The sequence below is a fragment of the Panthera onca genome, chromosome E3, assembly GCF_046562875.1.
Source record: "Panthera onca isolate mPanOnc1 chromosome E3, mPanOnc1 haplotype 2, whole genome shotgun sequence".
Classification (NCBI taxonomy): Eukaryota; Metazoa; Chordata; class Mammalia; order Carnivora; family Felidae; genus Panthera; species Panthera onca.
Genome location: NC_138354.1, coordinates 36,540,001 through 36,565,846, shown reverse-complemented (window position 1 = coordinate 36,565,846; position 25,846 = coordinate 36,540,001). Strand labels below are relative to the sequence as shown.

Below are 25,846 nucleotides of genomic sequence, written 5' to 3'. Positions count from 1 at the left end.
GACTGGATTAATGCCAAGAGACTTGCACATTTAATGTTCCACACAAGGCATTTTCCTGGAGGCAGAGAACAAATGAAAATTGGGCAGAAGGGTTATAAGACCAACTACCTTTCCTCTCTGTTTTAATGTTTAAAAACATTTTTAATTGAAAGTTTCAGAGACAGTTTTATCCTTTTAAAAATCCTTTTTAAAAAATGAATACTTGGCTTTTGGAACCATTAATGCAACACAGAACTGTCTAAAGTAAAATTAATAGATAGCCCCCTCTCTACCTCTCTAATGCCACCCTGGAAGGATGGAATTTCCACTTACACATTGGTGTGTGTGTGTTTGTACTCTCTTCTGTGCTGATACAAAATACATGCTGATAATATGTCTTTTTTTTTTAGTTTTTTAAAACTTGTATTTATTTTTGAGAGACAGAGAGAGATAGAGCACAACTAGGGGAGGAGCAGAGAGAGAGGGAGACACAGAATCCAAAGCAGGCTTCAGGCTCTGAGCTGTCAGCACAGAGCCTAATGTGGGGCTCAAACTCCCAAACTGCGAGATCATGACCCTAGACGAAGTCGGCCATTGAACCACCTGAGCCACCCAGTTGCCCCTAATAATGTGTCTTTTATTTTTTTTTTATTTTTTTATTTAAAAAAAATTTTTTTTAACATTTATTTATTTTTGAGACAGAGAGAGACAGAGCATGAACGGGGGAGGGTCAGAGAGAGGGAGACACAGAATCTGAAACAGGTTCCAGGCTCTGAGCTATCAGCACAGAGCCCGACGCGGGGCTCGAACTCACGGAACGTGAGATCATGACCTGAGCCGAAGTCAGCCGCCCAACCAACTGAGCCACCCAGGCGCCCCAATAATGTGTCTTTTAAAGATGGGCTCACACTGTACATTTTATTGAGTGACGTGCCTCTTTTCACATGGCATGGCCATTTTCCTTACATGTCAATGTTTGATTCCAAGGCCCTGGCTGGCTCAGTCAGAGGAGCTTGGGACTCTTGATCTTGGGGTCGTGAGTTCGAGCCCCACGTTGGGTGTAGTGATTACTTAAATAAGTAAATAAAGTTTAAAGAAGCCTTTTGAGGGGTGCCTGGGTGGCTCATTTGTTTGAGTGCCCAGATGGTGATTGCAGCTCAGGTCATGATCCTGAGGTCATGGGGTCAAGCCCTGTGTCAGGCTCCCCACTGAGTGTGGAGCATGGAGCCTGCTTGGGATTCTCTCTCTATCCCCCGCTCTTCCCATCTCATGTTCTCTCTCTCTCTTTCTCAAAATAAAATAAATCTTAAAAACAACAACTTTTGATTCTGATCCTTCGTAATAGCTGCATAGTGTTCCATAATATGGGCACAGCTATCTGTATTTGTTCAGCTATCCGTATTGATAGCTCTTAGATCATTTCTACTTGGGATTTGTTTGTTTTGTCTCCTCATAAAATAACCATTTGCAACAATAAACATTTTGTAAGTTCCGATACTTTTTCTTTCTATTGGATAGATTCCCAGAACTGAAATAATTAGTGAAAGTTATGCAAATTTTTAGTTTTAACAAATATTACTAGATTTTTACCCAAAAACATTGGAACGGTTTTCAATCTTCCCAACACTATAAACTAACTGGCCAACATCATATATTAGCAATCTTTTAAAAATTACTCAGTATAAGTGTAGCCTATACTATGTTGTTTTAATTTGCATTTTCCCAACTACCTGTGTTGCATAATGTCTTTTCTATTGTATGAGTCACTGCTTTATAATCCATTTTCAGTTGGTTTATCTTTCTCTTGTTAATTTTTAGAAATTCTTTGTAGGCTATAGCTGTTTACCTTAGTTACACTTGCTATAAATACATGCTATCATTTGCCTTTTGACTCTATCTATAGTGTCTTTTTCCATGTAAAATTTTAATTTTTCAGTGATCACTTCTATTATGGAATTAAGGAGCTATCCTTCCCCTATCCAGCTTTTATAAAAATAGCCTCATATTTTCTTATAATAATTTGTACTTTTATGCTTTTTCTTTAGATTTTTCAAGTTACTTGAAATCACTTTTTTTTTTTAAAGTAATCTCTACCCCCCAGTGTGAGGCTTGAATTCACGACCTTGAGATCAAGAGTTGCATGCTTTCCTGACTGAGCCAGCCAGGTGCTCTTGAATTTACTTTTTCAAAATGCAGTTTGAAATTTAGCATGCTTTGTTTCTCTTAAAAAGGTTATTCAGCTGACCCAACACCATTTATTCAGTATTTCACCATTTCCACTAACTTGTATGTATACCCCCCCCCGCAACACACACATACACATTATCATTTCTGCCCTCTTTATGTTCCCTTCAACCACTTATTTCCTATTGTGTCTTGGAGTTTTGCTCATGAATGCCCTTCAGCCTTGACATGAAGCTGTCAAATGACCTAGGAAAGACCAGAATTCCTGACATTAAAGTGCTGGGCTGGTAACACTTAGGGTCAGAAACTTTTTGAATCGATGTACTCATGAGGTTTCTTTTGGGTATAAGTGTCAGAAACCCCACCCAAGTTGGTTTCAGCAAAAATGAAGAATACTAACCTTCACAACTGAAAACTCCAGGAATGGCTCTAAGTTTGCTAGGTCCAGAAGCTCAAACTATGTTACTAGGACTGAGTCTCATCTCCCAATCTCCAGACTCTGTTACCACCATGTTTAGGTTGACTCTGCCATTGTAAAATGGGAAGATGGTTACTCACTGCCATAGGTTTTATCTTATTCTCTGAACAGCCTCAATATAAAACCCTGAATCACATGAACATCACTAAAACAATCCCCACTGTCAGAGGAATGTGAGTTCCCCAGTAGCTAGTCTGTCTCACATGCCCTGCTTGAGCTCTGGGGTAGGGTCAACTCTACAGGAACCGTCCAAACTGGCGGCTTATCCTCCCTGGGAGAAGGAGAGCCTCTAAGAAAACATCAAATGTTGTTAATGGAAGGATGGGGTGGCCCCTTAATAATCCCATACTAGTGATGTTCAATACAGCTGATTCATTGTGACTCAAATTTCCGTATTACTTCTGCAAATTCATTCAGCCCTTTAAATGAGTCATTGCTTCATGTTCTACTGTCCCTGCCACTGGCCTTTGATCAGATTTTGGCCCTTGGGGTGAAGGCCTCTCTTTCCGCCAGGTTGGAACGGTAGCTCTGATGGCTGCCTAAATGTTGGCTGTACCTAAATGTTTCTTTCCAGAGAAATACAAATTAAAATAATAATGTGGTAACGTTTTTACACCTTGAATTGGCAAAGGTTAACAAAATTGATAGTAACTGATTTTGGTGAGACTGTGAGATAACACAAATCCTCATATACTGATGGTGAAAGTGTAAACCGGTATAGCCTTTGAAAGCTGTATAAAAAGATACAGTTTTAAACAGCATTGCCTCTGTTATTAATTAGGCCTATAGCACAAACGCTTTCAATTGGTTTATCTTTTGAAAATAGCCACACCAGTGCAGAAAAGCATACATGCGAAAGGTTTGAATCAATGTAGCATTTTTATAATATCAAAGTCATATCCAATTTAATGTATATTAGTAGTGGACTGATTACAGAATTGCTGACATTTAAAGAAAGGGCAATTATACATTTGAATACCAAAAAAAAAAAATCTTTCAAGGTAAGGAAAATAGCTCCTCAAGGAAGATTTGGCCTGAAAATCATTGCCATAGTTAGTATTTTGCAAAGGTTTACCCTAGAGTGGGCAGGTCACCTCTTTCGTGCTTTGATTACACCTTCCATATGGATTACAGATCATATTCAAAACATTAATTACTCAGCAACAGCATTAATCACTTCGCTGAATGCATTTCACCTTTTCTCCTTCCCACAATGTTTGTTTAAACCAAGTTGACTGGATAGCAGTGCATTAAAAAGAGGTAATAGTATTTGGCAGAAGGAGATCTGAGCTTCCAAGAGAAGGATTCTGGGGTCGGTTGTTAAGCCATCATTTATTACCTCTGTTACCCCCAGGCAAGGTGCTTAGCAGCTTTGGAAAGTCCATATGCTCTTTTGCAAAATGGGCATAGTAATCAGTCTCTCAGATCTAGCCTGCTTATCATGAACAGTATATAATAGTGAATGTTTGTAAAATGTTCTATAAACCCGAAAGCCCTGGCCACATTCGCCAGTGTTGCTCTCATGGAATTACCTTTTATGACTATGTTCAATCTCTGTCCTCTTATTTCCCACATGAGGAGGTTTTTTACCCAGGCAGAGTGGTTGTCTAACACTCTGTGTTTGCAGAACGAGGCAGAGCAGTTTACTTGGAAAAATAAAAAAATGGTAGAGTGAGTTTTGTTGTTGTTTACTTATTTGTTTTATTTGACAGGGAGATGAAAGGCACACTTTCTATACCTTGTGCCTCTAATGATACTATTCTTCTTTTGACAGTGTAGATGAGCCAGAAAGAGTCAAGATAATGCAGTGCATTTGATTTCATTCTTTACTGGACATCTTTTATTTTCATTTCTGTCCTGAATGAGTCTGGCAGTTGAACTCAGTCCTTGGGTTCCTAGGACTCAGCTTCTAAAATCCACAAGGAAAGTAAATTGGTAGTATCCTCACCTGTGTTTTTAATGCACACTCAGACCAGAGCCTTCTCACTTAAGGAAATACATATGTCTTTAAGTGACATAGATTGGAACATGGCCTTGCTCATTTGTTTCCATGCTTTTGTGCTGAAAGGGCAGAGTACACAAGCTTGCAACAGAGACCATAGGGCTCACAAAACAGAAAATATTGATTCTCTGAGCCTTTATGGAAAAAGATGGTCATATCCTGATTTAGACTGAAGTTTGAGTTGATTCATTGTTACACCAACCAAAAACTTGAAAATTATTTATATTTGTGAGTATGTGTATAACCTTTAAACTTTCTGGCTAATCCTTACTAGAAAAAAAAAGGAATTAAAAAAATTCCAAAACCATCAGTGGTTATAATCTTCTTCAGTGCATCTTGACATAATTTTATTTTTCAAACATTTTAAACGCCTTCTCTTTCCCAAGGACGGTGTTAGGTACTTTCACATATGTTATTTAATCCCCTCAGCAACCATCTAAATTTGTTGGTATTAAACCCATTTTAGAGGTGAGGAAATGGGTGTTCTGGAGGATTTAAATAACTTGCCAAATTTCTTGGAACTTCACAAAGCCAGAATACAAACTTAGACATGTCTGAATTTGAGCTGATGACTGCTGGGTGGAAGGTGATTGGACTTACCTTCTCTCCACTATCCTGGTGCCAAGTCTACGGGAGGAATCTCTGAGGGAAGGAAACCAAAGGATAAAGAACTAACCTGCAACGGACCCAGGAGGCTTACGTCAGAGTTTCATCTTTTTTATTGTCTTTCTAAGGTATTTTGAACTATGCTGGGCTCTTTTTTTGATGTATATTTATTTATTTAGAGAGAGAGAGAGGGAGCGAGAGAGAGGGAATGAGAATGAATCCCAAACAGGCTCCACGCTGTCAGTACAGACCCCAATGCGGGACCTGAACCCACAAACCATGAGATCACAACCTGAGCGAAGGTCAAGAGTTGGACACTTAACCCACTGAGCCACCCCAGACCCCCGAACTAGGCTAGGCTCTTTGACTTTGAATCATAGCATGCTGTTCAGTGTGGATGCTCATATTTAGGTTCTGGTGATATGAATGTAAAATAAGTGAAGAAAAATATAGAGTCCACTCAGATTGATTTCTAGACAGAGATGTACAGAAACCTGAATAGTCCTTATTTGGGGACCAGTGTTCCCACCCCACATTGACTTTAATATAATTAAATACAGTTGATCTAATCATTTATATCATTTATTTGTATGAATTGTATCTGATAACATAATGAGGTTTAATTCTATTTTAGTTATAATTATTTTAGTTATATTTAATATATGTGTGTATATATATAATAAACCACTTTATTGAGATAGGATTGACATACAAAAAGCTGTACATAATGTACACAGCTTGGTGAGTCTAGAGGTAAGTACATACCTATGAAATCACTGCAATTAAGGCCATAAACTTGTACATCACCACCAAATTTTCCTCCTTTTTTTATATATATTTTTTCTTTTGTGGTAAGAACACTCATAGATATACCCTCTGAACAAATTTTTAAGTATACAACACAATATTGTTAACTACAGATCCTGTTGTATAGTGTATATCCAGAACTTATTCATGTAACTGAAACTTCATACCTTTTGACCAACATGTCCCCATTCTCTCCCCTGCCCTGCCACACCTCTGGAAACCACTACTCTGCTGTCTGATTCAATGAGGTTGACTATTTTAGACACCTCATAAAAGTGGGATCATGCAGTGTCTGTCCTTCTGTGTCTGGTTTATTTCACTTAGCATAATGTTCCAGTTTCATCACATTCTTGCAAATGCAGGGTTTCTTACTTTTTCAGGTCTGAATACTATTCTGTTGTATGCATGTACTACATTTTCTTCACTTATTCATCCACCATGGACGTTAGGTTGTTTCCATATCTTGGCTATTGTGAATAATGCTAAACATGGGAGTGCAGATATCTGTCTGAGATCTTAATGTCAGTTCCTTTGGATATACAACCTAAAAGTGGGATTGCTGGATCTAATGGAATACTATTCATAATTTTTTGAGGGACCTCCATACTATTTTCCATAGTGGGTGCGCTAGTTTATATTGCCACCAACAGTGTACAAGAGTGCCTTTTTCTCCACATCCTCACCAACACTTTCCTCCTTCTTTCCTTCCTTCCTTCTTTTTCTCTTTTCTTTTCTTTTCTTTCCTTTCCTTTCCTTTTTTCTTTCTTTCTTTCTTTCTTTCTTTCTTTCTTTCTTTCTTTCTTTTTTGATAATGGCCATTCTAACATGTGTGCAGTGATATCTCATTGTGTTTTTTATTTCCCTGGCGATTAGTGATGCTGAACACCTTTTCAATTATTATGGATTAAATGGATTATTATATGTAAAGTGTTGCGGCAACAGCAGGAACTCAAGTTACATTAACATGGTGCTTATTTTTAATAGTGTTGTCGTTGTTATTATAATAATAATTTTTATTACTATTAAATACAATGGTGTACATAAATATCCAGGCAAGGTGACTTTATTGTAGCTGGGTTTCCTAAACTGCAATATTTATACCCCCTAGAACTATATTTTGGTGAGACAGGGACCCTTAACCACAGAGTGCATAGAGCTGGTTTCCTGAAGCATCAATTTTGCTCAAAGCTTTCAGAGGGAAGATGTTATTTTTTATATTAAAAGCAAACAAATATATAGGTAAGAGAAGGCACATGCACATAAATTTTTAAGAGAAAACCTGAGACATCAAGCACCATTGACATGCCATTGGATTCTTCCAGCTATGGCTCTAGAATTCTATGGATAAGGCTTAGATCTCCTCTGCCATTAGTTAGTGGTATTTAGAAGGGAAATTTTGCAGAGCGGTAATTGTAACATCTCCCAATGGTGGCTTTTATTTTTCTGTATAGTTCTTATGTTTGATTGTTCAAACTCTCTACCTTTGTCAAGACAGAAAAACATGATAAAAAAGGGTTAATAGGAAAATCCCAGAATAAGCTTTTTCTTTTCTTTTCTTTTCTTTTCTTTTCTTTTCTTTTCTTTTCTTTTCTTTTCTTTTCTTTTTTAATGTCTCTACTGGTCATCTGATGGCCAGAGCATTCTGTATCTTAAGAGCTAAGAAAAAAGAAATACCAAAGAAACAGAGTTTATTTGTATTCAGGCCTGAGGGATGGGGGATGTGTGGGGGTGGGCATGATGGTTTTTTTTGGCAAAGAGATACATCTTTGAAGTCAGCTCTTTACTGCATGAGGGTAGATTTATTGCATAAGGTAGATAGATGCCCAATGTCTCCCACACTGTGGTGGGGGTAGGGATGATTGGGAGCCCTGGAAGCCTATGTGGCTTATGTCTCTTGATTATGAAGGGCATATAGTTTAGCTTTTATTTTTTCACTAAATAAAGATTTAAAGTAAGTCACCCAGATACATTGGCAAAATTGCAAGATTCAGAATTACAATTCATCATACAGCTTGATAAACTCATGTCCCACTGCTGAACCACACTGCCTTTTATGCACAAATTAATATTTTTTTACAACCCCTGCAATGATTTAGTAAAGAGCACAATTATAGTTTAGGACATTGCCATCTGCAGCGGGACATTTAAAACAGAATTAGGTCTAGAAATCATGACTGACACGTTGTTGTCACTCAAACTGTGATTGGTACAGTACCTTCTGTTTTATTAACAGTTTTAATGGGAAATTATTTTGCCACAAAAATTCTCATCTGTTAAATAGCCTTTAGATGACTTTTTTTTTTGTTATGCATTTGCAAAGATAAATAAAATCATTTTATTTGTGTGTCTTTGTTAAAACATTAAAATATTCAGCATATATTTTTTAAATGTGTCCTCATTTTTCTTGTTTTGCTCACTAGTTGTCCCCTCCTCTTTTGTCTAACTTTTCTCATGGACCACAGGTCCCAGAATTCAGGAACGGCCTAAGGCATTTGTTTTACCCTTGAAAAGGTTCTGTCCTACTACATACATGAGCAAAAAGAACTATAGATAGAACATGCAATGTGTGTGTCTCGCCCTGAATATGGACATAGGCTGTGTGAGGTCAATGGCAGGGTTTTGTCAAGAGGACATTGGAGATTCTGGTAGAAAAGAAAGCAAAGGGGCAAGAAAAGAGAAAAGAAAGGGCCAGGGTAAAATATGAAAAGTAGAAAGGAAATAAACAAAATCGTACCCAGGAGCCACATTATCAAGTCCTAGTAACTAATAAAGTGGTTACCTCTCACGTGGTAGTGAAGTTCTGAAAATACAACCATGAGTAGAGTCCGTTGTAGCTATTGACAGTCCATTCAGAAGGTCTCAGTCAAAGCCCAGCCTGTTGTCTATTTAGGAGACCAACAGAGCCAAATTTTAATCCAGCTATGAAATGGATTTCTTTTTTGATTAAACACCAGATGAGGCATTGGTTTGCTTTTAGGGGCCATGCCTGCCATGCAGAAAAGAAGTGGCTTTAAAAAGGGGATTCACACTGTGGGAGGTGAGCTGCCCCTCCTCTGAGGTATCTGAGAGCCTAGAACTCAGGAGGAAAGAGCAGATTCACATCTCCTATTTCATACTCACTCATCAGGATTTGTGCAGTGTCTGGGATGCCTATGGAATTGCTGTCAGCGTTCACACTGGTTTCCCTTGCTTTTGTTTTCCATACTGTCCCACATTCCAGTTGAATGCATACAAGTTAGAAGGAATAATCCTAGCATCCTGGAGTGCTCTCGTATCCATAGGGTCAGTCATTGGGAATTAGGAATCCTCCATTGCCTGTCAAGACCTATAGAGTAGCGGATAGGGACTTCACATTCCTATATTTATCTCACGTGGACTAAGCTATTGGTGGATGAGTAACTTCATCTTACTATCGATAAGGGTATGTGATGCCAACGCAGCTCACATTCTAGACAGCAAAGTGACCCAAAGAAATCTTTTTCCTATTTGAACTTGGCACACAGTAAGTCCTGTAGTTAGCAAACAGTCATTAATCATCTATTTTGCACCTGGCAAACAGACATTTGCTTAGTGAGTAATTTATTATTCTATAATCATTCATTTTAAATATTTGTATATAGAAACCTGATTAGACGTTGTTGATAGCCCAAATTCCTGCCTCCAGTTAGGGCTAGCTGTTTGCTTTAAAGAATATGCCCCCTTGTATGCTTCCTTAATAGGTGGAGTAGGTTTAAAAGGGCATGATTCGATCCAAGTGGTTACAGGAACAGTTTGTTAATGCTTGGATTCAGTCATCTTACTAGTTGTAAACTACTCACAAATATTAAATGTGTGACTATACTGTTATATGAAAGCATAGATATGGCACAGTCCTGTCTACTGTACATCTACTCAAATGTACTTTAGGACTTGATTAGCACCTGTATTCTATTGTGTTGCCTTGGGCATTAATAGATCAAATATCAGAGTGTCTGCTTTCCAAGATCACCTGTTCTGTGTCCATGGCTCCATCTTTTACACTTAGGATTTCCAGATGGTCTTCAGCCTCTCCCCAGGATCCCAGTTTTTATCTGCCCAATTGGCTGTTGGATAGCTCCATGTGGAGGTTCCGTAAGTTTACCCAATTGAGAGTGGCCAAAATGAGCCTCTTATCTTTCTCAAATCTTTATCAGATGCTCCTGAAATTGGTCACTGGTGCCAGCGTTCAATCAATAACTTAAAATACAAATCTAGAAATTGACATTGACTTTTTGGTCTCTTCTTTTTCTTCTTCCTCTCCTTCTCCTCTCTCCCTCTCTCCTTCTCTCTCTCTCCTCCTCTACTCCTCTCCTCTTCCTCCTTCTTCTGTTTTTTAAAGCTATCCCACCACTACATATTTTCTAGTCATTCAATGAGTCCTTTTAATTCTATTTCTAAAATATTTATTGAATCTTTCCTTCCTATTATATGATCACTGTCATGTCTTCATTTGTGTCAACACTCATCATCTTTTGACCTGAAATGTAATAAAAGAGTCTCTTAATGGATCTTCCTACTTCCAGTGGTCCATTCCCACATTCTACCTGGAGTGGTGTTCCTAGCCACTGCCTGTTTCACTTTCCCTGTGGAGAAATGGAGTCCAAACCCTTTGGCATAACATACAGGGCCTTTATCATCTGACCTATGCCCACTTTACCCTAGCCATTAGCTCATACAGTCACGCCTCTGTGCCTTTACATAAGTTACTTCCCCTGGTTAGATTGCCATTTTGTACTGACCATGTTAAATGAACTCCTTTGCATCCTTTAAAACCTAACTCAAGCATCACTACCTTTGTGAATTCTTTGAAATCTGCCTTCTGACCTTAAGCAGAACAAAAAGGCTCCTCCTATGCATGTCTCCTATGCAGGCAGATGCATAGCATACTTTACTCTTATCTCAGCTATAATTATAATATATATTCACACATCTTATAATGCCTAAGCTTCAAATATATAAACATAATGTATAAAATATAATTATAATGTTATTTTATAATACTTGTTTATATTTACCTTTTTCAACAGATTTATTCAACTTTGTATCTGACAAGGATTCTGGAATTCATATATGGAATTCACTGGGCATTCACATATATAATGTTAGAAAAATGAATCTATCAATATTTTTGGTGATATTTTTAGAGGGGAAGATATCTTTATGCTTACAGTTGGAGGAAAAAAAGCCTAACAAAACCTAACCTTTAGTGTCAGAGAATTTGTATTTATTTTAGCACTCAAGTTTTAAATTGTGTTTCTGACAGGCTGGACCACAGCTATGCTTCATGAAAGATCATGAGACACAGGGAAGAGGTTTATTCATCACAGCATTGGGATATTTTGCTTTTCTGAAAAGCAAAGGGATCTGGGGACTCCTTTGCAGGCTGGCCATGTCCTGTGCAACCCTAACTGTGTCTAGACACTCTAGCAGGGGTAGAGAGTATGGTTGGGACTTTGCAGGAAGTCGGCTTGCGTCAGAGGCACATGGAGAAGGAAAGGAATACAGAAGTAAGAAGAAAGGTTTCAGTGGCCAAGACAACAACTCTCCCCATCTCTGTCTTTCTCTGGGGCCAGAGTCCTTCTGCTTATCTGTCTCTCCCTTCTTCCTCTCATTTGTTTCTAGAGGTCACCTCTTTGCATTTCTCTACTTCTCTGTAGATTGCTTCTCTTAACTACTCATCAGAATCTACTGTGAAAATCCACCCAGCCTTCCAAGTCCAGCTGTCAAACTTACCACTCCATCTGTTTTCCAATTCTGGAAGTCTCTCTGGGAGTGACTCTGATTTGACCAGAGAGGATTATGTGTCTGATCCAGCTCCCTGGACTGGGGATTGGTTGAGGTGGGGTCACAAGAGGAGAAGGTTCTCTAAGAAACCCTGAAGGGTGGGGGGCAATGATTGGCATCTCTGCCATGGCATGGAGAGATGTTAACTGAGCGTTACACGTGCCTATAGCATCAATAGCCTTTTAATTTCTTAAAATCTTGAGTAGAGGAAACTCTCGGGCATGTAAGATTTCTACCGTCATTCTGCCCTGGGCTCAGACAAGATTAAGTCATTGGAATTGGGAGCCTGTTTTGTCTCCTTATTTCCTTTGTGGGGTGACAGACTACTGACCTAAGGAGTGAGGGGATTTGAGGAAATGAGTGATTTCTAATCTCACATGACTTTTTGTTCTCCCCAAATGTCTGTGCAATCCCCTACTTAGGAAATTCAAGGGACAAATTGTTATTTTTTTAAAAAAATGTTTTTTTAATATTTATTATCGAGACAGTGAGAGAGACAGACCATGAACAGGGGAGGGGCAGAGAGAGGGAGACACAGAATCCAAAGTAGGCTCCAGGCTCCCAGCTGTAAGCACAGAGCCCAACCCGGGGCTCAAACTCACGAACTTTGAGAGATTATGACCTGAGCAGAAGTCAGATGTCAACAGATTGATCCATTAAGGTGCCACCCCTGCCCCTGGAAGATTTTCCTAAAGAAGGTAGTGCAACAATTTAGGGATATCTCAAAGCAAACCTCTTTTGTCTTAAAAGTGTCCATGCTGGCATAACATACAGAAATGCCAGTAATAATGTGTGTGCCTCTCCCCACACAGGGGAGAAAAAAATCTTTTTCCTGTATACATCTTAGGTTTTCTGGCTGAGGTTCTGTAAATTGGACTGACAAAAGACAGATTAACAAGAGAAAAGCATACAGATTTATGTAATGTAAGTTTTACGTGACACAGGAGACTTCATAAGGAAATGAAGACCTGAAGAAGTGGTTAAATATGAGCATTTTTATACTAGGTTTGATGAAGAGTCGGAAGTCATGGGGAAATGTGATAGCAGCTAAGTGGTAAACTGGGGAGAACTTAACAAGTCCTTCTGTGTCCCTCCATCTTTGGAGATAAGGATAGGGAGGGCACCTCTCCCATGAGATCTTATGACCTGCTTCAGAGTGGATGGGGGGCTCAGAGAGTGCTTCCTGCATCTGCTGTTACTCAGATTCTTTCCGCTTCAAATATTCAGTATGCCGCCGCAGTACCATATTTTGTAGTAGGGAGTGTTGAACCCCTTCCATGTCCACCCCAATCTTCTGCTCTGGGGCCTGAGGACCCTTTGTAATATCTGAAAGCTTTTCCCTGCTGTCTCTTAGCCTTCATATTTCATACCCTGCATTTTCTTTCTGACCCTGCCTACTTGTCCACTTCATGTTCTGGTTATTACTGAACAGAGGTCATCCTGCGAGACTCTTTGCTGACAGAGGTGGTTTGTGTGTGTGTGTGTGTGTGTGTGTGTGTGTGTGTGTGACTCGGTGGCATGTGCTCAATCAGTATTTGAAGGAAACAAAAGCAGGAAGTTTAACCAGTAATAATAAATCCTAACAACCTGAGAATCATATCTAAAGCATCTACCCCAATTACTTCCCCATCTCAGTGCATGGTTTATTTTCTACATAGCAGTTACTAAAATGTGTCATTATCTTGTTTATTGTCTGTCTTACCCACTAGAACATAAGCTCCCTGAGGGCTAGGGTTTTGTCTATCTTGTTTACCTAACACAGTATTGAAAACAAGTAATCACTGTGGAAATAAACAAACACCAACCAAATGAGAACTGTTTATTCAAAGCATACTGTAGCAAGGGAGTTAGCCAGCATCACTTGTCAGAGACTCAACATCAGGCAATAGGGTGAGAAAGCTTCATAGTTGAAAAAAAAAAAAAAAAAAGGAAGGCTTCAGGTGTGTCCTAACTGGAGGCTTTTGGTGTGGGAGTGCTGCAGGTGCACCAAGTGGAAGCAGGACATTCCTTGTGACTGGTTGCACACCTTGGCCCTAAGTTCGAAGTGGGTACAAAAGTTAGGAAAGCTGTCCATTACTAATCAAGTTGTGGCTCTTTCTGAGCTGGTCGTGTTACAGGCCTTTTTGTTTTGGCTTCCTGAACTGATCACCAGAGATTAGAAGTCAGAAGTGGTCTGATGTGCTACCAGTATGATTTGTGGATAGCAGGCTGGTTTCCTGGGCGGGATACTGCCAATCATAGGTCTGAGTTCTATTTGTATATGTGGTTTGGTTGTTTTCCATTTGTATATTCAGTCTCTCCCTGTTGATGAGAGGAAAGGAAGGAAAGAAGGAAGGACTGTTATTCCAATTCCATTATCCAGATTTCATTTTGAATACCTCATGTCAAGGAGTAGTTCATCCTAAAGTTGACGTGGTGACTGTTTTTGAGAGAGTGCATCCTTGAATCATATCCCATAGTCAAAAGCTAGAGCACAGTAAAGAAGAAAGAGACTCTTTTCCTGTCTGTCCGCCAAATAAGAGCCAAAGGCTTTTGAGGAGGCACTTAAAGAATTTTCAGTTTGCAGTTGTGCAGAAACTGTTGTTCAGGTAATTTAACATTGATTTTAGTTTAAAAGGCAATTAAGACAAAATGGGCAGCCACTAGCCACTTAGGTTAAATAAGCTTAGATTTAAATTGCTCCCCATTACCACCTTTGTTTTCTATGTTTGAGCTGTTTTATGCTAATTTAGCATGCAATGGTGTGGAGGCCCAATTGGGGCAGGTGGATGGGAGAGGAACCTAGCCAAAGCCAGGGAGATGGTTATTGAAAGAAGAAATAGTTGGCCCAAAACTGTTCCCAGGGTGAAATAGGTTCTCTTTTATCCTGTTACTGGGTATAGGATTAATAGAACATTCCAGGATTCTGGTTCTTTAGATCTAAAATTTTAAAAATGGGGCCCACATTTTGACTGACCACTTTTACTTCCAAATATTTATTTATCCTGAAATAACGGAGAGAGACAAGCTCATAACATTATGGATAAGAATGTTCATGTTGGTGTTATTTAACACCAAGAATGTACGTATTGGTATTATTTAATAGAAATTGTGTATTCTTAATAGTGGCATACCAAAATTGATGTTATCTTTTTGTTTTTTACAGCAGAAAAGGTTCATGATACATTGCAAAGTAGAAAAATGAGCTTATATGGTAAAGTGTCTATTCTGTGCTTCTGAGTTTTTAGTCACATATGCAATGAAAAATCTTTGAGGGACAGATTTGCAATGTTACGTGTGGCTTTCTGGGTGATAAATAATGAGTGACTTTTTTCTTATGCTTTTCCAAATTTTCTCAAATTTCCACAATAAACACATATGAGGTGCTGAAGCTTGGGAGCAAGGTTGCTGAGATCAGAACTCCTAAAACAACCGATAAGTCTGGAAGGCTGTGGTCCAAGGTCATTTTTGCTGGCTATTAGTGGGGTCTCCGGAACTAGAGGGAATACACGGCTCTTCTTAAAATTGAAGGTATTTATGCCCGAGATGAAACTGAATTCTGTCTAGGCAAGAGAAGTGCTTATGTGTACAAAGCAAAGAATGACACAGTGACTCCTGGTGGCAAACCGAACAAAACCAGAGTAATCTAGAGAAAAGTTACTCGTGCTCATGGAAACAGTGGCATGGTTTGTGCCAAATTCCAAAACAACTTTCCCGCCAAAGCCACTGACCACAGAATCCATGTGAAGCTATACCCCTCAAGGATTTAAACTTACTGGAAAGTAAATAAAGGTGTAGATCTGTAAAAAGAAACAAAAACAAAAAAACAACAACATAATGGTTTTACAATTTCATAATTGTATAAAAAGGATTGAAAGAATACTGGTTTGTTGTAACTCTATTTAAAACATCCTCTCAGTGGTGTGCTTGATGTATGCCATCTCAAGTATAAGGTTAAATGTACATGCTAAATTCTGAGCAGGTAGAATGAATGTTCCTTTGTAATCATTCTGTTTCTTGCTCAAAGAAAGTCGGCAAAGCTTCATTAAAGAAGGTCATTCACCTGGTCCTAGTTTAAAGTTGTAAGGTGGACCATTCTGTAGAGCACACGTCTAAAATATGCCCTGGTGATTCATGCTTTTGTCTATTAGGAAATGTGGCCATTTACCAGCAACCAATGTTGAGCTAATGGGATCCATTTAGGAATATAACCACAACAAGCCCACCATAAATCGTATGCTCTCCCATCTGAATATGCTTCATTAAGCTCACCTTTCCTGATGCAACTGGATTATTAGATGTCAAGACGAAGAAAATCATTAGGTCCAGCTGCTCTAATCCTACAAAGCACCAATGTGGTTGCTATGTAATTTTATTTTAGTTTATTTTTCAGATAGAACATGCTTTGTGCTTTTCTATAGGAAAATATTTTCAAACTGGTAAAGAAGCAGTATTACTGTATTGTGAGGCATATCTCAGTAGGTCATTACCATAACTTACAGCAGAAGGGTAATCTATGTCGCATTTTACTTCAAGGGTAAGATTGATTTTTATAAAAATCTTTAGTGCATTGAAGCTTAAATTTTTGTTTTCCTATGAAGAAGCAATTAGATACTGGAGTCTTCCAGAAATGTTAGGTTAGTGTGAGCTAAACCTTGATGTGTTTTTGAAGGTCTTATCATTCAACAGTCAAAGAGAAAAGGCAGTTTCTGAGGGAGAAAAACACATTGGCACGGTGGCAGTTGTCACAGCTCACATGGCCAGGGGCATCCACCATTTTCTTACATTTACATCTGTTGGGGAAATTGACAAAAACCTGAAATAACAAAGAAGACTATAATAAGCATCTTCATTTCCACCCCCAAGAACCACCAATTTTGAATGTTTTCTTCCAGGTAGGTGCATATAAATATATGTGTATAGACACACACATGTACACAGACACACACACTTTAAAAGTGGTGCACACATTCCCTTTATAATCAAAAACGCTATGTGTATGTGTGTGTGTACATATGTATATTTAAATAAATACATATTTTTAAGGTTTTATACACATACAGACTTTATTAAAAAGGGGTGTGTGTGTGTGTACCCTTTAAAGGGTTTGTGTACATAAAGCTCATATATGACCTTTTATATATCAATGTTCTTTTAAAGGAAAACTAAGTTCTCAACCTCCTCCATCAACAGCAGTGCCTTTCCCCTTTCTAAACAATATTAGGAATTTGGGGCCCATTCTTCTAGATGAGAAGTTGGGAAACTTTTTCTGTAAGATGCAAGGTAGTAAATATTTTAGGCTTTGTGGACCATTTGGTCTCTGTCATAAATACTCAGCTCAGTCGTCACAATGTATTAACAAATGGGTATAGTTGTTTTCCAGTAGAACTTCTTTCGGGGACATTGAAATCTGAAATATTTTTCATATATTCCTGTTCTTTTTTTTTAAGTTTGTTTATTTATTTTGAGAGAGAGAGAGAGAGAGAGAGCGAGCACATGAATGGGGGAAGGGCAGAGGGAGAAGTAGAGAATCCCAAGGAGGCTCCGTGCCAATAGCACAGAGCCTGATGTGGGGCTCAATCTCATAAAGTGTGAGATCATGACCCGAGCCAAATTCAAGAGTCACATGCTTAACCCACTGATCCACCCAGGTGCCCTTATATACTCCTGTTCCTTTTTTTTTTTTCTTTTTCACCTTTGAAGTATTTTTTAAAAAATGAGCTTGTGACCTGTGTGAAAACAGGCAGAGGCTGAATCTGGATCATTTTCTATACAGCCATAAATATTTATATAACTGCAGAAAATCTATAATATTACCTCATTTTTGCATTTTATTTCATAAATAGTCCCATAGTGTATGAATCATTTAAAACTTGCATTTTTATCTCAGTGAAATTTTGACTGAAAAAAATGTATATATAGTTGTTCTTTGTAGTATGAGTCAGTCTCTTCATCTTTATACATATTTGTGTCTGTATAGCTATGGATTATTCACACTTTAGTCATTTTTCACTGCTATATAGTATTCCATCACAGAATATATTGCATTTTTTATGCCAGTAGGTATTTGCCATTTTTTCCCTTGTAACAAGCAGTGGTGGAGGTATATTCATGAACACAGCTTATATATGTTTTGTTAGGGCAGAGAAGTCAAACTGCTTGGCTATAGCCTGTGCACATTTTCCGTTTTAATAGCTACCAGTAAATTGGTTTCTGGAGTGACGATACCAGTTGACATTCCCACAGGGAGGCTTTGTCTCCTTGGTTTGGAGATTTCATCCATTGCTGTTTTCCTTTGGACGGAGCAAGGAACCCACCTTAGCTCTGTATCGTCTTGTTGCCACAGATGCTCTTGTGGCCTTTTATTTCCCTTTGGGTGAGTAGGGACATTGTTTTAGGTCTCTGCTCGGGCACTTACACACGAGAATAGCAATTTATATCAATAACCAGGTTTGGCAACATCTGCCAAGGTTGTCATACTCCGTGATTAAATGGCCATATGTGCCAGGGAACACGGGGACAATGGGGTTGTAATTAGGGTTTGCTATCTTTCCATCCGCCACCCCCACCATCCTTAACTTCGAATAACCTCGCTTTTGTGAGCTGATGTGTGAATCAAATGATTCCCCTGAGAATGCCAGTTTCTGCTGCAATACTACTTTATTTTGTGCATCTCTGTAATTACACGGGGTTCTGGTTAAGCTAAAATCTAGAAACATTTTGCCACTTTACCCAATGCCATTGACCCCAGAGCTGATATGTGCATATACTAGACTTTAACTTAAATCATCAGAGAATTTAGTGTACTCTGTACTGAACCATCACTGGGAAAGGAAGGTCTACCTAATGCTATCTTAGCATCCTTTAAATGCCACTGCCCCCACCAAAGGCAGGCAGAGAAAACATGCACCACCTTAACTCCATAAGGAACAAGTTAAACAGTGTATTAATGCAATATTTAAAACAATCTTAATGCATAGAAGGAAAAAAAAACTCTTCTCATTTTGTTAGTGGTGTGACAGAGGTGGTTGATGGTTATGGAAGGACTTGGCATGTTCCAAAAAAAAAAAAAAAACCTGGAAATATTGCCTCAAGATATGGGGCTATAATAAATGTGCAAATAAATATTTGAAAGATTTATTAGCATTTTAAAATTTGCTTACCGACATATAAAATCCTAATCACTTGTGCACAAGGCCTGTAACTAAAATAAAGTAACCAAGAAGACGGCACAGGAATCCAATGAATATTTCACTGCTAATTGAATATAGTCTATATATACACTTTTCTTCCATATTTAGTTCCATCCTAGTCAACTATTGAGTGCTTGAAGAAGCAAGGCCCTATTAGCGTATATAGCTTGCAGTTCTGACTATAAAGAAATAGAAAAAAAAATCTAATTCTCCTACGTCCAAAAGACTGACTTCCCCCATCTAGTTGATTGATCTCTATCCAATGCAATATTCAGACTGGGAATAGCCAGAGCCTGGTGTAACTCTTTCCCATTTAAGTAAGTAAGTAAATAAACGAACAAACAAAGTCACAGATCTTTGTGGATTTTGGGGACATTTACTTTGATGCCATAATCAAGGTAAATACCTTTTCACAGGTGATCTCTAAAGTTCAACAGGACATGGTAGATATTTCCTCCTCAAAGCAGGGTCAAATTTTAGAGCATTCTCATTTAGCAGTTAATGTGCAAGAAGATTTGAGGTCACAAAGTTTTAACTAGTAGAAAAGTGTAATCGTATCTCGGAGGAAACACTGAGGAAAGCCTATCAACAGTGTAGGGGGGAAGGGAGTGATGGGGTTTTCCATCCTTTACTAGTATTTATATGTGGAGTAGCATATTGGAAGTCATAAATACTGTCCCGTGGACATTTTGAATAATGCAGGAGTAGTGTAAGTAATTGGAAGTGCTTATATCCTGCCTTTAGACATTTCACTGCTCGTGAGTTAAAATTGGTTGTCAAGTGTGGACTCGGAGGACCGTGCAAGGTGCCCTATTCTGTCATGTGGTACATATTTAATGCTTGAAAGAACAAGGGAAGGGACACGTGCAGGAGAGGGAGAGGGAGGGCGAGCGGCGAGATACTGCCGCCAGCTCGGAGCTTTGCAAGTGCCTCGGAGCGAGGAGGCGGGACCCACGCAGCCTCAGCACCCACCGCCTTTCCTGGGCTGCAAGACTTTGCAAAAACACTGGGCGTCCAATTTGGCGAGTGTTTTGGCGCCCAGGCCGGGGCCGCCCTGGAAGCCGGGCTCAGGCGCGGCAGCGTCCCCGGCACCTTGGTGGCCTCCCTCTGTGCGCCTCTCCGCGTTGAATGCCTCCTTGCTCCGGCTGCTCGCTCGCTCTCTCCCGGCGCGTTCTGCACCTGCTGGCGGTGGTGTCAGGCAGCCAGGGCGAGCGCAGGCACGGCGCGCACGACGGATGACTGGAGTCATTTACATTGCTAGCACGTGGCTGCCGTTTGCTGTTGCCTCGGACTTCTCCCGTGTTCTCCCGGGGAGGAAACAGGAGGCACTTTGCAGCCGACAATGAAATCTTGGCAGCTAATTGCAGTCGTGGGAGATGCCCTTCAGGTAAGGCGAGAGAAGAGGGCTCTGAACACCATCAGGGAAGGAGAGGCCGAGAGGGAGAGCGAGGGATGGAGAGAAAGCTGCTTCTGCAGAGGCTTCCTGAAGCCCACTGACTCGCGGGAGGGGGTGGTAGAGGGACGGGGACGGGGGCGGGCGACAGGGGGGAGGAGTGTGCAAACTGACATTTTTGGCTGCCTGTGGCAGAGGAGCCGCCGTCAGCCGCTGTCCAACGTTCACGCCGAGAGGGTGGCGGCGTGTGCGCCTCGGGGCTGCTGATTAGAATAGGGACTTGGCGGCGGCAGGAATCCGGGTAAACCAAAGCGGCGATGGGAGGCTGCGGATGCATTTGCAGCGCGTGAGTGAGACCCGGTACGTGAGGCCAGCCCGGGGACCTCGGAGGGTGGGTCACGGCTCGCCCCGGGCGCACCCGGGGGCGCTGGACGCCCGGAGAGGGCGAGGGGCGTTTGTGGCTACGGGGGAGTCCGGAGATGAATCGATTTTCTTTACTGACGAGAGAAGTTAGTGGGGAACTTCATTGCCCATTCTCATTGGCTCCGTTTAACTTTATTTCTAGAGATGAATAAGCGTTTGTAAGAAAGCCCGTAAAAGTCCCAATAGGCTCGCAGGGGTTTTGCAAGAGCTGCGCGGTTCTTTAAATGGGAGGTTTACGAAATGACTGGCCAGATGGGCCGTGCCTTTGGAAAGTTGGCACGCTCACGTTCCGATGGGGCATGTGTGTGCGTGTGTGGGAATATGTATTGCATGTTTGTGTAAACATGTCTACCGTGCTGGTTGCTCTGTCCTTATCTCCTCTGCTTTGCCTGATGCCCAGGGAAGAGAAATTGCATTGACAGTATTGGTGTGTGTGTGTGTGTGTGTGTGTGTGTGTGTGTGTGTGTGTGTGTGTATACACACACACACACACACATATATATAGTATATATATGTATATATATGTATGTATGTGTGTGTGTGTGTATATATATATATATATATATATGTATATGTATATGCAAAGTGTTGCCTACGACATTTCTCCGCCTAGGAGGATCACCTGGGAGACTCAATCTCAGCCTATCCCTCAGCCATTATTTCCAGATTACCGTGAAACTGGTGGTTTTACTAATTTCTGTTGACAAAAGATCAGTGCCTCCCCCCTACTTAGGAAGGACCCCAGGAGAATTCTGAATCCAAAAGTTTTGTTAGCAAAATCATCTTAGTAGGAATGGTTCACTAAATTACTTCCTGAAAGAGTCCCTTTGTGAGTATCTTTAGATATCTCATAATTTACTCACTGTTCATACGGTTTTAATTTTGGTCCCACAGAAATGAACGCAGTCTATAACGGAGGCCATCAAAAATGATTGTGTAATCCTCTTTATTTGGGTAGCTGGGTGGTGAACTGGTTAAGACTATAAAGTCTTTCTCGCTGTGATTCCCTATTTTTGATCAAAATGTATCTTTGGAAATCCAAAGGCCATGAGTGTAAATGTGTTTGTGAAATGGGCTAACTTGCCTTTGCTGTGATTAAGTTTTAAGAGGGTTGTTCTTCAAGTAAGTAAACTACAGTCAATCAGTGACAGCTGGCTTTCATGGGGAATGCGGGCAGCATTCATGATTTTCATACAGAAAGCAGGTTTTTCAACTCTTATCTGCCCACTCACACCCTCCACACATGCCAGTGCTTCCTCTGTATTAGAATACTCATGGATTATGAAGAGAAAATTGCTTCTCTGAACAGTTGGAGGAAGTATTACCTATGGGCAAAGGTTTCTTTTCTCCCTTGCTTACCTGCTTCCTTCTTTCTCTCTTTCTCTCCCTTGCTCTCTCCTCCCTCCTCTCTTTTCTTCCATCTCCCCCCCTTTCCCCCCACTTCTCTCTCTATCCACCTGTATTTCTTTCCATCTGTCTTTATGTTTGTACGTAGAACACAGAAAGCTTTCCAGATATCTTCTTCTACTGCATTTTTATTGTAACAAATGTTTTGCACCCTAAGGGATAATTGGAACCTGATTTTCTTTTTCTTTTTTTGTGTTCTCCGTTCATATACAAGAACTAATTAATATCAGGCAATCTGCTGTACCCTAATCTTGTAAATAAAAGTGAATATTCAAACTTTTCTTGTCATTTGATTTTAACCAAGCAAACTGACTCTGGAGGATGCCTATGTTACATGAAAAGAGCTGGATCTTTTCTCTCTTATCACCAAGTGATGGATTTTTACAACATTGCACTTTGCTTGTTATAACTTTATTGGGCTGAGCATATTTTTATGTTTGTCTACTATAACCTTATCCCTCAAACTTCTGTTTTCTCTATTACCTGTCTTAATTTTAGAAGCTGGATTCATTTTGATCTGTATTTACTTGGACTTGGGAGAAACAACCATCAGTCTTCGCTTACGGGCTAGCTTTAAGTATCGCAAAAATAAGTTTATTTTTCTTTCCAATTTTTTTTTTCTCTCTCCATGAGTGTGACACAAAAGTTGAAGGAGATTTCATGTAAAGGAATTTTTGCTGCAATTGCCTTCTTCCAAATTACAACTGTAAGATTTGGACAATAAATAGTCCTATTTTGAGATTATTATATGAGAATCCGTACATATCCCTTGTCATTTTTTGTTTGATAACAGAGAACCTGGTTGGATGGGTCATTCTCGAACTAAATAGCTATTTACAATGTCCAGTGAAAGATCATTTTGGTCTTGTTTTCTGCAAAATTTACAATTTTTAGATTAGAATTTTAGTTGAGTTTGCAGTACCAGAGAAATGGAATGTGATCCAAAAGAGGAAGGATTTTTATGAAATAATAATAAGGCTTTATTATTATTAAACTTCTATTTATGTTTAGTTGTAGCTATTTTGTTTTTTAACAGTTTCATGTGTGTTAGTTTCAAAGTCGTCACAGAGTGGATTGAAACAAGTTCTTTGAAAGTGATTCTAAAAGAATTAAAACGCAATTCCTTTTAGGAGACCTGAATCCTCATCTTGTACTGGTTTTACAACCAATGTAAAAATAAATAGGGAGAAAAGCAGTTTTTTGCAATTCCAACTTTATTTTGTTACAGATCTGAAAACTCCAGGATGTTATAATACATTAGGTCTTTATATATTTATGGGTAGAAGTCTTTGTCCTTCTGTTTGTTTTCCTTCATTTTTATGCAGAGTTGAGCGTTTGCATGTATTGTAAACAATAGTAAACAAGAGCAAATAAGGGCATCAGGAATTTTCTAATCATGCATTTTAATTTATTTGAATTAAATCACATAACAAAATAGCATTCTTGCCTATCTGATGCTCATGCTGCCCCCTCCCTCTGTTTGCATGGTACTAAAAAAAAATAAGTAATTCTTTAAAAGTCAGCTTGTAACATGTAGGGTTCAGCTTGGAAACCTTTGTATTTAATTATTCACTAGCTGCAGTGTTCCAAACAGTTTTCAGGAGTGCTTTTTTATTAATAGATTTAAAGTTTTCATGAAAAGTTGTGTGTGTGTGTGTGTGTGTGTGCGCGCGCACACACACACTTGCCCAAAAAGCTGAAACAGCTTGTGTCAGCTATAGCAACGCGTTTTTGATTCAGCAAAACTAGGTTATGAATTCAAGCAATTAAACATGACAAAAAGCCCAATTTCACTGCCTAGATTAATACACTTCCAATTTTTCCTGCTCCATAAAAATTTCAAAGTGTTCTTTCTGGTTAGGTGTTTGCATAACCTATAAGGTATTGGAAGGCCCCCATTTCACATTTACTTATGATGTCTGAATACTTTGATGTAGCAAATGTAAATAGGACCAATTGGACATTCTTAACACAATTTTGTATTTGCAAGTTCTTGTGAAATTATTTCAGTTGAGTTTAAAGGAAAAGCGAGAACAGTCGTTAGTTCCCTAACATTAATCGGTGGTGAGTAATCTTTCAGCTACTTCCAATGTCATGAAGGCCAGGAAAGGCTTTTTGAGAAATGGTATAATTACAGCAGAAATAGTATATCCCTGTTCCAATGGTAGCAGTGATTTTTTTTTTAATTATGCAAGAGTGGTTATGTTTATTACTTTTTCTCTGCTTGAACAGAAGTAAAGTCTGAATTCTGTATTCATGTTGATCTAATTAGCCAAAGCTCACTGTTCTTTACAATGGGTCTTTTTACTTACAGAGTAATTAGTACTCCCAATGAGCCACATTGAAATTACTGCAGTTTTTGGTAAGTTGGTTGAATTTTCTAAGCTGCCTTGATACACTTTGATCACACAGAGACTATATACGCACAGACATAGACAATCAAGAAGCTCCAATACTTATACCTTGCATTGTCCATCCAGTACAGAAAACCAGCAACAGCAAAGTGAGTCAAGTTGGACTCTACACCTGGTGTTTGCTTTGGAAAGAGAACCTCTATCTATTAGCAAGGCCTCTGCCAGCCTTTCTTTGTCTGCATCTGCATTTGCTACCCGGGGAAGGATTTCTTTGTTGTTCAATTGAAATCTCTACTTTTAAGAAAATCAGTTGCTTATTCTGCTAACAAGATGAGAGTACCCGTTGTACCTATTATAATTATTTGAATGTTGCAATAGAGGCTCTCCGTTTTTATTATAATGATGAGGATGATGAAGATGGTGATGTGTTAATATATCAGCAGTAATAGGAATAAGGATACAATGCTGATGTCTGCCTGGGCACTCACTGCCTCTGTGTGTCGGGCATTGGACTGAGAGCTTCAGCATGTTTTCTCTGGTTCTTAACTCTGCAAGGTACGTGTCTGTATGCCTAATTTAGAGATGGAGAAGCAATCTTCAAGACTTTTTATAATTAGAATAAGAGATTAGATTCCATATTTTCTGACTCCAATATACCAAGATACCGTTGAAATTTATTAATGTGAATTTAGAAAGATACACAAAATGGGTAGTCAACAGATGCCATAGGCAAGTAGTTCTCAACCATGAGCGATTTTCTCACTCCCCTCACTACAATAAGGACGTTTGGTAACATACTGTAGACATTTTGGGTTGTCATAATTGGGACAGGGGGTGCTCCTGGCATCTACTGGGTAGACACCAGGGATCGTGCTGAACATCCTAGGATGCACAGGACAAAACAACAAAGAGTTTTCCAGCCCATAACGCCAGCAGCGGTGACTGAGAAATCCTGTCCTAGGCGATATCAGTGATGCTGTGACTAATATGCACATGGTCTGATTTTTCAAGAGACTGGATAAGGTACATGAATTTCAGTTATTAAACTTTTTAAATCTCCAGTTGGATACTGTGAATGGGATCATAATGCAAAATCAGAAGGTCCATATTGTCTTAAATTTGACTTTAAAATTTTACTGCTGCCTACTCTGAACATCTTTCTTTATAAATATGACATGGGTCATTGTGATTAAAGTACCTACTTTTCCCCAATTTACTCAGTGTTACCTCTTACGAGTG

The 25,846-nt window shown here is 39.3% G+C and overlaps 1 protein-coding gene and 1 pseudogene across 24 annotated transcripts in view; both read left to right on the top strand.

The window, feature by feature from the left end:
• Nucleotides 1-25,846, top strand: part of RBFOX1 (RNA binding fox-1 homolog 1) — a 2,063,692-nt gene that overhangs the window by 968,212 nt on the left and 1,069,634 nt on the right. The window contains exon 1 of one of the 24 annotated variants that reach the window (XM_060648411.3): nt 19,950-20,417. The exons of the other annotated variants lie outside the window; for them this stretch is intronic. Within the exon in view, the coding sequence (XP_060504394.1) occupies nt 20,373-20,417 (45 nt within the window). The 5' untranslated portion in view covers nt 19,950-20,372. Of the gene's footprint in view, nt 1-19,949; nt 20,418-25,846 lie in introns of those variants that run through there. 24 annotated transcript variants of the gene reach the window in all.
• Nucleotides 9,039-15,607, top strand: LOC132689717 (large ribosomal subunit protein eL33 pseudogene; annotated as a pseudogene).